The 13,757-nt window shown below is 38.8% G+C and overlaps 1 protein-coding gene across 7 annotated transcripts in view; it reads left to right on the top strand.

Annotated features, from left to right (window-relative positions):
- Atg16 (Autophagy-related 16) overlaps nucleotides 1-9,433 on the top strand; it is a 69,555-nt gene extending 60,122 nt beyond the window's left edge. For 5 of the 7 annotated variants that reach the window (XM_068301954.1, XM_068301960.1, XM_068301959.1 and 2 more), the window contains 4 exons: nucleotides 7,671-7,971; nucleotides 8,035-8,119; nucleotides 8,207-8,350; nucleotides 8,594-9,433. In XM_068301954.1, coding sequence (XP_068158055.1) covers nucleotides 7,671-7,971; nucleotides 8,035-8,119; nucleotides 8,207-8,350; nucleotides 8,594-8,711 — 648 coding nt within the window. In that variant the 3' untranslated portion in view covers nucleotides 8,712-9,433. The remainder of the gene's footprint in view (nucleotides 1-7,670; nucleotides 7,972-8,034; nucleotides 8,120-8,206; nucleotides 8,351-8,593) is intronic. The other 2 variants (XM_068301953.1, XM_068301955.1) reach the window with 1 other exon arrangement.
- Nucleotides 9,434-13,757: the final 4,324 nt, after the last annotated feature.

Raw genomic sequence — 13,757 nt, 5'->3', positions numbered from 1 at the left:
TGTGTGTGTGGTTGGTTCATTAAAGTTACCCTCGGCATAATCGTTGGCTCTGTTTTCATAGTTTCCCAGACCAGTCGAACTCTTCTCCTACTAAGCCCACCAAAAACTATCACTGAATGAATTGAATTTTGATTACATGTAAGTCATGTCACCCACATAGATACTTGACTCCTTTTGTGGCTCCAACTATTTGTATGGGCGTGAATGAATTTTTAACGGTAGTTGGTAATTCTAACATATTTTATTCTTTTGTATTGTATGCGTGTGTCTGGATAACAATTAAGAGGAATTTTTTAAACATTGCGCGTTCTTTTGGTTTGTTAGCATCGTCGTTAGTGTCGCCTATTGACACTAACTTGTTGTGGCCAAGGATTACATAAAGCTTGGCTTGTTCAACTTGGCCATAACTGCATTTTCGGGCACTGACAACGAAATTGAATTTCAACGTGGCATTGACAGAATATGCGCATAGGCATAAGACATTTGGATATAAGTAGGGGGGATTCGGGCAAGAGGCATCGGTCTTGGGTATCGGACTTGGGCCAGCTTTTGATTGTCATCAAAAAGGAACGAATAAAATACTTTGGGGCGAGAGAAAAGACACAACGACATCGAAACAGTTAGAAAAGGCTTGACCGTTTGCCAGTTCATTCGTTCAATGTGTGTGTGTGTGTGTGGTTGTTCTTTTGGTCCCCAGAGTGGTGGAGCAGAGTGTGGCCTAGTGTTGTATGTGTATATGTTAGGCCAGATCATTTGGCAATAAGTCTTGCCTTGGCCTTTGTAACCGCAGAATTATTCTTTTCTATTTCTTTTACAGGAGCTGCTGCTATCTATAGGAATTTTTTGAAATGTTGTAGAAAACTCGCTTTTTCTTCTTTTCTTTGGCGCTCTCTCAGCTAACTGTTCCTTGTTGTGTGTGACTAGGCTATGGAGTTGGTTTTTGTTGTGTCCGTGGTTGTGGAGCTGCTGCGCCTACATGTTCCGTGTTCCATGCTGCCTGTTGCCAGTTGCCAGATACTTGCGTTCTGTTCCATATAAGCCAACTTTTGTAGCGCCGCCATGACCAATGTGGTCGGGCTTGTTGTTGTCGTTGTCGTCAAGCAAGGCAAAACTTGACTCCTGTTTAGCGGGTATCGGGTGAAAATGTATGCATCATCAGTAGGTCATTGATGCTGTGTTCTCGTTTTTATTTTTCTCAAAGAAAGTCTAAGATTAGAGTCTGGGACGGAAATTTAATGAGTTAATTCATGTGGTAAACCGCATAGACATTAATATTGAGCACCCAAATCTAAATAAAGCATACTCTCTTGTGGTCAAGGTGACGCACGGGCCAATTACCATGCAACCAAAGGTCCAACCATCCAACCAACCACCACATGACCACATACCTATCACAACAGTGTCGTCTAGAGTTTCCAATGTGCGTCCAGTGACCAGTTGCTTGGCCTTTTGTTAAACCTACGCATTTGATTACACTGTGCATAGCAACTGACATTTGTACTGATAAATAGCAAGTGCCGCCACCACCACCGAGCAACACCAAGCATCAGCAAGCACCGCCAAGCACTTTGCCAGCAACTAAAGAAATATGCTAACTCCGATTGAGTGCCTTCTCCTTCCCTTTTGCTGGCTAGTTGGCTTTTTGTGTAGATAGAAGGTAGTCGTCCCTATTGCCGCCTTGTCTCTTGGCAAAAGGCTATCTCTGACAGTGGCCCTAAGCTTAGGTGCTTTGTTTTTCTTCTTCTTCGTCTTCTTTTTTATCAACGCTTGTTTTTCATTAAGGCAGCGGGCACGTTTTATTTCATTTTAATGAGCCTGGTTATTTGTTGTCATTTTACGTATTTTGCATAGTCACTTAATAGACTTGTAGGAATCAAATTCCAATGAAAAGGATACATAGGCGTGCCCAAAGAGGGGTCGAATCACGATTCAGTTTAAGTGTGTGTTCTAAACTTTCACAATACAATTATAAAATACAGCCTCACGATTTGACTATATTTTTTGTTAAGATTTCTCTTTTGTTTTTATGGACTCAAGGATCTAGTTTGATTGATCAGATCAACAAAAGCCATTGAATCAGGCATGAAATTGATTTAACTTTTTTATTAACTACCGCTAAACGAATGTAGTTCCGAATGACTCATATAACAAAAAGAGTTGCTACAAAATCTCTAGCATTAAAAAAAGAAGTGAATGAAAAATAAACAAAGTCATAAAGAGCAATTAGTCGGTCGTTTCGATGAATCAATGGTGGCCAATGTATTTATGACGTTTTATGAAAACATAACCACAGGGTGTATTTCAGCACAAAAACTACCCGCAAGTCAGACTGAACTAATATTTATGACGTTTGTTGGAATTTTTGCTCCCATTTGTGGTTTATTGGAACTGGCGCTGTTTTACGACTGTGAAGGACTTACAATTTTCCATGAACTACAAAAGGAAGTGAATGAAATTCCCGACAAATTGAATTGGCTCTGTGGCTGTTGGCTTGTAGTAACATTTTATAATAATTAATACATATTCTTTCTCTTATATTCGTAATTATTTTCAAACGTTCCAAATACTTAAGATAGGCCATCATCTCCGCCCAAAGAAAGTAAATTATCTCACGGTCCCGAAACATTTGTAGAACAGCAACGAAAAGCAAACATGCCTCCGAATGTGGCAAACAATTGAAAATTCTCTCTACTTTCTTTCTCTATGCAAATGGCCATATTAATATTTCATTAGCCATAACACAATTGCTCAAGTCTGTGGCACCATCCTTGCATATGAAATGTGCTGCACTTGTTGTTGATGTTGTAGCTACCAACACGAAGCTAGTGGAAAATTATGCATTGCGATGCGAATTCTACTTCGACGAGTTCTAGATTGTGTTAGTGCCACTTTAAATGCAGTTCTCATGCCACAGATTAACCGTTTATTCGTTGGTTCTCCTTTGGGCTTTTGTTTTGCCTTGTGGCACATTAGCCTAAAGTAAATAAATGCATAAATCGCTAAGCCTGCCACTTGCTAGTCAACTGACTTTAGTTATTAACTAAGACTTCTTGGCTTTGCTAACACTGTAACCCAGTTTCTTTGTGTTTGGTGGTTTTTCTTTTTTTGCCTATCTAAAATTAGCATGTTATGGAATTTAAATGTCGTGCAGAATTGGATTTAATGTGACAGTTTAATGCAGTCAAGGCAGATGGCCATGGTCATGGTCATGATGATGATGACGACGACGACGCTCATGGTTGATTCTTGGGATTAGGCTGAGCACAGGAGGAGGAGTGCAAGTTCAAGGTCTTGATGCCAATATGTTGCTTTGGCATTCCCCAAGGCAACTTGACTTTATAAAGACATAAAAATATATAAAATGCACTCATCGTTAAGTAGAATCAGTCACATCCTTGCCCCTGCATGCCACCAAGTCCCAGTCAACATCACATTACTCTGAGAATCGTTAAGAAACGTTTAAACGTGTAATTTATGGATAGATGAGAAGAGAGTTGGTCCTGAGATTTGGATGCTAAAATGCTTTTAATGACGTCTTAAGTGGCGGTGGCTATATAAAACCAAAAGAAACATCATATAAGGCTACATTCATCTCTACTGCTCGAAATAAAGTCCTTTTCCTTTTCTAGGAAATTTTTGGTTTCTTTTGTATATTCTTTTTTTGTCCATCTGCCGCCGCCCTCCTGTTAAACTTTCCAAAATGCAAGTAGGCATGAAGACACGATTTTGGTGCTGAAAAGAATGCTGAGGCATGGCCATCATCACGTGCAACGAAAACCAGAAAAAAAAAAAAAAAAAGAAAAACCATGGGAAACTTTTGGCCATGTTTAAAACGAAACGAAATCAAAAAGTCGAGAATTTCCTTTTTTTTTTTTTTTTTTGTTTATGCCATTTGCATAAATTGTGAAGTATAAGCGAAATCAATAGTCAAACACATTGTTCATTCTTTGGTTCATGGTTGTTTTTGTTGTTTTCTGTTGTTGTTCTTTTCTGTTGAGGGCGTTCGACCAGTTCGACTAATGCCACAAATTCTGTTAGTTGCAACATGGCACCAAAGAGGGGACCATAACTACAGTTGCCACCTTGCCATATGCAAGTGCGAAGACATTTCCCTGTCACCGGTTTGTCGTCGTCCCCCACGCTCCCTCCTCGTGTTTGGACCTCTTTGGTCCAGTGCTATAATTAAAGTTCAAATCGTTTACCGTTCAAACACTCTACTTGATGCTCGTGTAATATTTTAAATAACTGCAGTTATCTACTGTCAGTGGCAATGATGTACAAGATCACTTGTCCGCAGCATTTGCCACATTCATTTGCCCATGTAAGAGTGACTGACTGACTGGCTGAGTGTGTGTGTGTGCAGAATAGTGTGGTAAGCAAATGTGGTTGATAATTTCTTGCCTCTTTTGTCTATACAAAAAATATTTAACTGTTTTAACTTGGCCCGCAACACATAGTTGTTGTTCACGCAACAACAGTTGCACTTTGAGTTTCATAATTTGACACTTCTTCTTTCTCTACTTGACATTTGGAAATTTATCAAAATTGGCAGAAGGCCGTCTTGATATTTGGAGAGGGGACTTGGCCTGAATAACTGGCAATGGCAGGCTGTTTTATCGTTTGCCTTGCCACCAGTTTCATCGTGGTCAACATCAACGACAAACCGCGCGCCACTTTAACAGTGGCTTTCAGTGTTGCCACAGTTGAGGATATGGCTGAGGCTGCTGCTGCTGCAACATGCGAGTGAACATACAAGTGCAATTTCTTCCTGCTTCTACACCACCACCGCCCCATCTAACTGGTATTTCTGGATTGACATTTAAACGGTTCTTTTGCGCACAACTGGAGACAGTAACCAAAGAACTTACATACTTGCATATGTGTGTGTTATGTGTGTGTGTGTGTGTGTGTGCATGTTGTATAGCATTGAAATGAGCACATTGACTTGCCACGGCCTTCTCGCTTGCTCCCATACTCCTCAAACCAACCGACGACTAGTTGATTGCAGTTGTTTGCTGAATTATTATTATTTCTCTAATTTAGTTGTTGGTCACCACTCACCACTCAGCAGCACTCAACACCGCTGCTCATCATAGTTCAGCAGCAACAACAACAACAACAACAGGTCTCAGGGCCTCTTAAATCTCTTTCTCTGTTCGTCTCTGTGATTTGATGCTGCTGCTCACACAGGATATTCAAATGTTCAAAGAGTTTTGCCACTCATAATTCGCTCAGAATCCATCATTGTATTTCGCCATTTGCCGCCGTTTATCTGCCAAGTGATTTGAATTGGCTTTTCGTGATGCCATTATCCTAGTTAGCGAAAGCCCCCAACAAAAGCAAACCAGCAACTTCTTCATCGGCAGGTGCGTGCGAACAATTCCGCACAATTTAAGCCGTCTAATGAGGCTTTAAATAGGAAGATCTTGCAACCAGTAGTTGCTGCAGTTGGCATAGATAAAATCAGTTTGACACAAATTGTTTTAGCCACAGTGAGACTAAAAGCTTAGTTTCAGAGAATGAAAAGATTTCAACTTCATGCCTTTCAATTTTTACAACATTTCATTTAAAAAAAAAAAACTCAATGCAAAAAAAAGATAAACCTTTTAGGATCATTAAAGACAACAATCAAAAATCTTCCTATTTTTTTTGAGCTCGAGTCGTAAACTCAACTCGAAATGTTTTTCTAATCTAATAAAATTGAAATAAAGATAAATCAGCACTTCGGATGCTAAATATTTCACTTATATTCCATTTACTCAGTTAAATTGCTTTTAAAAAAATTTGTTCACCTTAAAAATCTTTCCATGGATTAAATGCGCGTTTCTTTTGTTTTTATGATTCGTTTTAAAGTTTATCCTTGTATTTATTGAATACTTAAAGAAAAAAAGTCTTTCCACTGTTTTTGAACTTACCAAATGAGTTGTGTGATCTTTATGATGGATTGGTGTTTGGTTTTAATGTTGTTGTGGGCAATTTCACTGAAACACACAAAACACACTTTTATTTGAAATGCAGTTTTTAATGGGTTTGAATTTTTTTCTCGCATTCGTCGATCCTTGATGGAGGATTTGGAATGAAGGCTTTGCACGAATGGATCAGTCTTGTTATTTCGCGTGACCAAGTCTCGTTTAAATTTGTTTGACTAAATGAACATTGTGCTAGAAGACCAACACGTACATGATTGTTGTTGAATGGCTGACGCAGAACTAAAGCCTCTTGGTCATTGCAATATGTTGTTATATAAGCCAAGGAGGAGAACACTTCTTTCACTTGCTGCGGCTGCTGTTGCTGCTGCTGCTGCCTCTAAGACAGCGAGTCAAACACATCGATGGAGCAGCAATTGCTCTAGCTCAAACATCTAGCAACAACAACATCCCATCCCATCCTATCCCATTCCGTTCTAAAGATCTGTGTAAGAGTACAACAGAGCAAACAAAGTTGTAAGTGCGCGGAAGAGAGTGTTTTATGTTCCGCCACGATCATGCAATGAGTCAAGTTTAAGTTTACCGGCTTAAGTTGCTATAGAAAGTGGCCTATGGAGAGAGAGAGAGAGAGGTAGAGCGAGAGAGCTGCAAGTCTCCAAGAGAGAACTTCTTTTTCGTATCAAACATGTTGCTTAGTTTCTGCAATAGGCATGGAGCTTCGTCTTTGGCTCGTCTTTCGGTTCGGGCTCCAAGCCTGAGTGCGCGTACATTGACCGTTCGGGTTGACTTGCCGGTTGGATGTCAGACTTATGACCAAACTCCTCTTGCGTTTGCGCTCTTTGCTTTTGCTCTCCTCCCTCCTCCGCCCCCTTCTCCACCTCCTCCTCTGCTGGTACACAGAAACTTGGTCAGGGACGTGAAGGAAATTTTTGTCTTGTTAACAGTGTGTGCACTTGTCGGCTGTTAACATTAAAAGGTTGTTAAGTGGAACTGAATGCTAATGCCAATAGTGTCAATAAAAATCCGAATACGGTAAAAATTGAATAGATCGAACCGAAAACTAGAATTGCCATAGCTGAATGAACTGATTAAATGTTAGGTATATAGCCATTCATTCATTCACTCATTCATTTATTTATTTATTTATTTATGGGAAAGATTGTGTCAATGACTTGTTGTAACCGTAACTTTATGTTAACCAAGCAGCGGTAAACGGAAAGGGCATAACTACTAGCGTTTAATTTGTTTCTCTCTTCTCTTTTTGGAGGAGCAAAGTGAAAATGTCACATTGTTGGTACAACAACCTGCTGACCCTCCTCTCCTGTTTGGGGCTGAGCGAATGAAAACCTATGCCAATAAATCTTTGGCTAGCTGCGTTTTAACGCCGCAATTAAATGTGTTTTGCGGCAACTTTAATTGCACGTTGTTCTAGTGAAACATTTGTATGTACTTTACTTGGCTGCGGGCAATTAGTCAGAGACTTATGTAATGTGACCGATGCTTGACCAAAATGCGGAGAGAGAAAGACGACGGCTGGCCGTCGGAGCTATGAGCCCATGTATTGTATTTCTCAGTTTCCTTTGTTACGCTCGATTTGTCTGTCTGGTCGGTCGGTGGGTCGCTTGGTCGGTTGGTCGGTCGGCCGGTCCGTTTGACCGTCTCTCTACGTAGAATTATGTATGCTTGTTCCTTAACGGGTTTAACACTAACTGTCTTTGCTTTATGATCTCTCGCCTATTGAAGCACACGCTGACGGGTCATAGTGGCAAGGTAATGGCCGCCAAATATGTCCAAGAGCCCATTAAAGTGGTAACCGGAAGCCATGATCGTACTTTAAAGATCTGGGACTTGCGCAGCATCGCCTGTATCGAAACGAAATTTGCCGGCTCCAGTTGCAATGACCTGGTCACCACAGATAGTCTCGGCTCGACCATTATCAGTGGTCATTACGATAAGAAAATACGCTTCTGGGATATAAGAACTGAAAAGCAAGCCGACGATGTTCTCATGCCAGCGAAAATAACCTCGTTGGATTTGTCAAAGGGTGAGTGATGATAAAATCAATGGCAAATTATTATTATAGAATATGTTGACTTTCATTTACCAGATTGCAATTACCTCATATGTTCCGTAAGAGATGATACTATAAAACTTTTAGATCTACGAAAAAATCAAGTCATTTCCACTTTCGCGTAAGTTGGCATCATACATCATGAAAAGAATGAATGAATGACTACTTTCCCTTTTTCCTCCCGTCCTCCGTCACTGACCATTTTTAGAAACGAGCACTTTAAAATCAGCTGTGATTTTGCACGAGCCACTTTCAACTCGGGTGCTTCCAAAATAGCCTGCGGATCGGCAGATGGCAGCATATATATATGGAATGTAAATGGCTTTCTAGAGACTACGCTCAAGGGGCACAGGTACGTGACACACACACACACACCACGCACACACACACCCCACATAGAAGCTTTCACTTGCTCTCTTTCTTAATTTAAATGGCTATGATTTATATGCATCCTTTTTATTATTTTTTAGTGGTTTTTTTTTCTTGTCGTGTCACACAATTTTTGGTTTTCTTTTCTTCTTTTTTTCTATAAATTTGCTGCACAAACAAACAAACAAACCATACACAAAACAAAACAAAACCCTAACGCAAATAGTTCTGGTCTGGGTTTCTTTTACAGCACGGCGGTAAATGCAGTCAGCTGGAGTCCAAATAGCAATATGCTCGCCTCCGTTGGCAAGAGCAAACGATGCATTATCTATTCCGATTCTTAGCCCTCAAGGTGTCAGCTAACGGCAGCTGAAGTCGAAAGTCGCATCATGGATACCACGACGGAAGACGACAACGACGACGACGACGAAAATGACACCATTCAGTCCTTAGTCACGGCTGCTTTAGTCAACAGTCATGATGAGTTGCCGCCGCCGACAGCTGTGTTAGAGAATTTGGGCGCTTTATGGCGTTTCATAAAGGGCGGCACTCAAAGTTGAAATAAATCCTCCGTTGACCATTTTATACAGATTACATATAAGTGTATACACTTATATATATATATATATATACATATGTCTATAATCAAAATTCATTTGACTCCCATATAATTGTTTTTTGAAATGCAAAGAGTTAACACTATATATTTATTATTGATAATTTTAGTCCATTAATATAATTATGCGTATATTCTTTTTAGGTATATGTATATGTTTTTTGAAATTTATAATTTTTTATTAATTTTTGTATTTAAAACAAGAAAAGAAACGAAACAACTTTATTGTTCCATGTGTTAGGTGTTGAATGATTTTAGCAACGAATTTAACGTTTAAGTTTTGGGATAACAAAAAAAACGTAAAAAGTCAAATTAAAATTACCTACATCACAATTAATTAATTATGAGAGAAACTAATTGCATAAACTAACAATTGAGTTTCCTTCTTGTGTCATTTTGCCATAATTATATACACAAATTATAATATTAAAAAACCCTGTAAATAATTTATGAATATTATTGTTGTACAATGTACATGCTGCATATACTTATACTTTATATACTTATCTACTACTTTTCCTTGATGTGTGTACATACTTTTATATATATATGTGTATCTATGTATGTATGTATTGATGGTATGTACATAAACTAACTTTAAACAACACAAAAATTTTTAAAATTGAAAACACAAACAAGAACAAAATGCAAAAAAAAACAACAAGTGTTCATTATCCTCTTGATGATGGGACATAACTAATTGAATTTATATCTCAATCGGATTACTTAAGAATCAAGTCATTAATACCCTTTCTAGCAGAGTATCATGATTTTGGCACTGAACTAGAAATAGATTCATTTGATCTGCTTGAATAGCCACATCGTATGCCCAACTAAAGTAGGTTACTAAGCCATTTTTTAAAGAAGTTAGTCAGAGTTCTATAAATGCTATTGAATTTCTCTAAAAGATTTCACATTTTCCATTCTAAAAATCTGCGAAGAGTATTTGAAATTCTTAGAAGCTTTTAGCTACTTTTCGGGATGCTTTTTGGTTGCCTTTAAATTGCTGAGTCAGAAGATGGGGCAATGAAATTGCTAAAATCAAAATTGGCAGCTACTAATATGTGGTTTTCCTTTCATCATTAAAAAGTAAAAGCCAAATAAAAGTGATTAAGATTCTTAGATTTTTTCTGCTGCTGCTGTTGTTATTATTATTTTTACTTTTTTTTTTTTTTTTTGTTTTAACCATGTGTAGTATGTAGACATAGTTGGGCCAATTAAACGTCTAAGGTACATACGTACATACATGAGAAGTGCTCTAGCTCTGTGCGTGCCAGAATTAACAGATCGTCTCTTGGCTGTTGGCTGCCGGCTGCTGGCTGAAGATGCTGCCGTTCAAGAGCTTCGCAACAAATGAAAAGAACAAAAAAATAACTCTCAGTGTCTGGTCTGTAGGTCCGTAAACTGATGACAAACACTTTAATGGATTTAAACACAGGAATGACTTCAGTAATGCTGCGGCTTCGTTTACTCAGAAATGCCATTATAATGATGCTGATAAAACAGCAGCTGCACAAAAGAAATAGCCTCTCTTCTGCCTGATGATGGTAGCTCCTATGGTTCTTTCATCCATCGAGAGGGTTTTGTTATATTTCTTTTCTTTTTCTTTAAATTCAGTTAGCACGATAGATTTTTACAATCTATTCAATAATGTTGTGCTACTGTTTTCTCTGGCCCTTTTGCTGCTACCAAACTGAAGAACACGAAGAAGAATAGTTGGGATATTCTCTTCTATTCAGAATAAAACAAACTTTAGATTGCCAGTTTTAGATTATTGATGTAAGGTTTCATGCTTTCATTAAGTACCTCACATTAGAAGTTGGTCATTTTGGGTCTTAACTTTTAATCTCATTTCATTAGGGTTCAAAGTTATTTTTTGGAATTGCGCTAAATGTCTTGAAATTGGTAATTATTTAACAGTTTAATGGTTTTTGGCTGATTTATTATTGTGAGGCGTTCCGAAATAAAGCTTAGTTGTCGGAACTTGATTCATAGGCCTGGGTAATTTCTTTCTTTTTGGGTTAATGGCAAGTGAAATGCAAAGGGCTCTCTACTAGCCAGTTGCATTACAATAGCCAATGGTCAAAGTCCATTTCGTTCTACGGACAAAATAGATCAACTTTCTCATAGATTCTTAAGCGGCTTGCATTCAGTCTCCTGGGAGAAATGCAACGACAAAGTATTCCTCCAATGACCACTTGGAGGAGAGGCGGCATACCAACATAATTATATTTCCAAGTATTAGATTCTTCGGCTGGCTAAAATGAGCAATTTATTTCTTTTCTATTCTGCCTCTGGGCAACACCTACGAGTTATTTGTGGTGATTTCAATTTAAGTTCCCGCAAGGCAAGCCTCATCCTCGTGGCGCCATTTGTGGGTAAGGGTTCATTATGCAAAATACGCACGTACCTTGGAGTCTGTGTGAGAGTCGTCGTCGAATGGGAATGGGTGGGAATGTATGGGGGCGGTGAAAGAGGGTGGGGTTGTGTGCGGGGAACTACTAAGCGTGGATGCCGCATAGCCAAATAATTGCATTACAACACCTTGGTACACAGATGTATTTAAAACAACAGCTAGACACGAAGCGGCCAACTGTAAATGGCAACTCAACAGTTTCCTGGAACGCGGACACTCACTTAAGTTACCGTCAGCCGAAAAACACGCCACAACCACTCCGCTATAGCACCATCATCGCCATCATCGCCATCATCACCATCATCACCATCATCGTCATCGTTGTCCTCGTCGTCGTCGTCGTCGTCGTTGGGTCGTCACTGTCACCGACAGTGTGTGTGATGCAAAGGCAAACGATTCACTTTTTAAGATGTGGGTAGGGAGGTCCGCGTATCGTGTCCATTTTCATTTTCCAGCAATGCGCCATCTTCATTATGGTTGCGCACCTGTCCGTGGATGCAACATCTCAGCATCAGCAGGTATCTATGCACTCTCTGTGTGTGTGTACACACAAGTGTCGTTCGGTGTAACCGCTGGTGTGCATCATGCAAATAAATGCACCCTCAGCGCCCAACAGGCAGGCAGGCAGGAAACTGCTTCGTGCAGATTTGTATCTTTATCTGCTAAAGGAACGGACCATGCGAGAAAGTACTACTACTACTACTTCTATATACATACTACTGACTTTCTGCTCCTGCCTGCCTGCTTGCCTGGCTGGCTGACTGCTTGGCTGCCCAATCTCTAGCTGCCCGCTCCCTCGCCTAGTTAAGTGAATTCATCTCAATTAATTTACGTAGCCAGCACACACACAAAACGGCTAAAACGACAAAACACACACCTCAAGAATGCAGCAGTACTTGATGTTGAATCGCCCCGTTGTTGTTTTAGTTGCTGTTGCTGAAGAGAGCTGAAGAGACTTTTAGTTTGAGTTTTAATTAAAGCAAGCATGCAAAGCGATAAACATAAATTTACATTAGATTTGTTTGGTGATGGTGCCATCGTTTTTATGCTATGCCCAATTAGAGATCCTCCGCATCGATTAAATGCGCCATCAACAACAACAGCATCAGCAATAGGCAGCGCGGCGAAAACTTCATCAGGATACCAAATAATTGGCACGTCTTGTCGATTCTTTCGTGCCAAAAATTGATCAAAGTAGAGAAATTGAACCAATATATGTACATATATATATATATATATATACACCAGTGTATTTGTAGTTGTTGTTGTGTCTTGCATGTGGGGCTCTATCTAATCGATCTGATTTAACAGCTTTCTGTTTCTTGGCCAATATACACAATCCGGAGCATAAAATGCAATTGCCCTGAATGTCGTTGTGGGATCATTAAGCCAAAACCACAAAATCCAGGAAATTGTAAGCAATAAATAAAACTGATTTTATCCTATACGTCTGTATATATACATATATCAATTTGCACAGTTGTGCGATTGCATGCAATGCATAATAAAAGCATAAAATTCTTTAGATTTACTATAGACCAATCAACATTTTGTTAGCAACGCTTTGAAAAGTCGTAGATCTAGAAGAGATCACATCTCTCAAATCCTCGAATTCTTGGCTCAGAGTGAAAGAATTTAGATAAAGCTTTTGTTTGTTTTCTCTTCGACAGCATTCTATATTTCCTATTATCTTGCCACATTAAAGAATCTAAACGTCCTTTACTATTATCAAGCTATCAATTCCATTGCCGAATTGAAAACATATCAGAGGGCTAAAGAGTTTTCATGTCTTTAATATCCATATTAATGTTAAAAGTTTTATCAAGAATTTAGTTGTTTATGTATAAAATATGTTTTTATTAAATTAATGCAATGAAATTACAATAAATAATTTAGCAGATTTAATCTAGTTGCTGTTAGAAATATACTAAACTAGTGTGTTATTCAAGAATCAACCTCTCTTAACGAGGCATAAGCAGGCCATAGATATCATAGAGAGAATATAATGAATTCCAATAAATAAATATAATAATGTAATCTTAAGCAACTCATCGATCATCTCTTTCATCTTCATCTTATCATGGTTAATTGTCTACAAACTAACAACAATTCCATTAGTCCAAAGTCACAAAAGTAGTTCAATACACACATTTTGATGTCAAACTGCTTTTATAAGTAGGGACATGGAATGCCAAATACAAAAAATAAACTTAATACATTAAAAGACATTTCCATTACGCAATGGCTGCCATCCATCGTCAGTCGAAATTTCCATTATTCTTTCTCTATAAAATCGTGCACTGACTAGATAAGACAAATAACGATTGAAATGTCAGGGCGATGGATGCGGATGGGGGG

This window comes from Drosophila tropicalis, unplaced genomic scaffold (assembly GCF_018151085.1).
Source record: "Drosophila tropicalis isolate 14030-0801.00 unplaced genomic scaffold, ASM1815108v1 contig_878, whole genome shotgun sequence".
Taxonomy (NCBI): domain Eukaryota; kingdom Metazoa; phylum Arthropoda; class Insecta; order Diptera; family Drosophilidae; genus Drosophila; species Drosophila tropicalis.
Note: the sequence above shows the minus strand (reverse complement) of the source record. Positions and strands in the feature narration are given on the sequence as shown.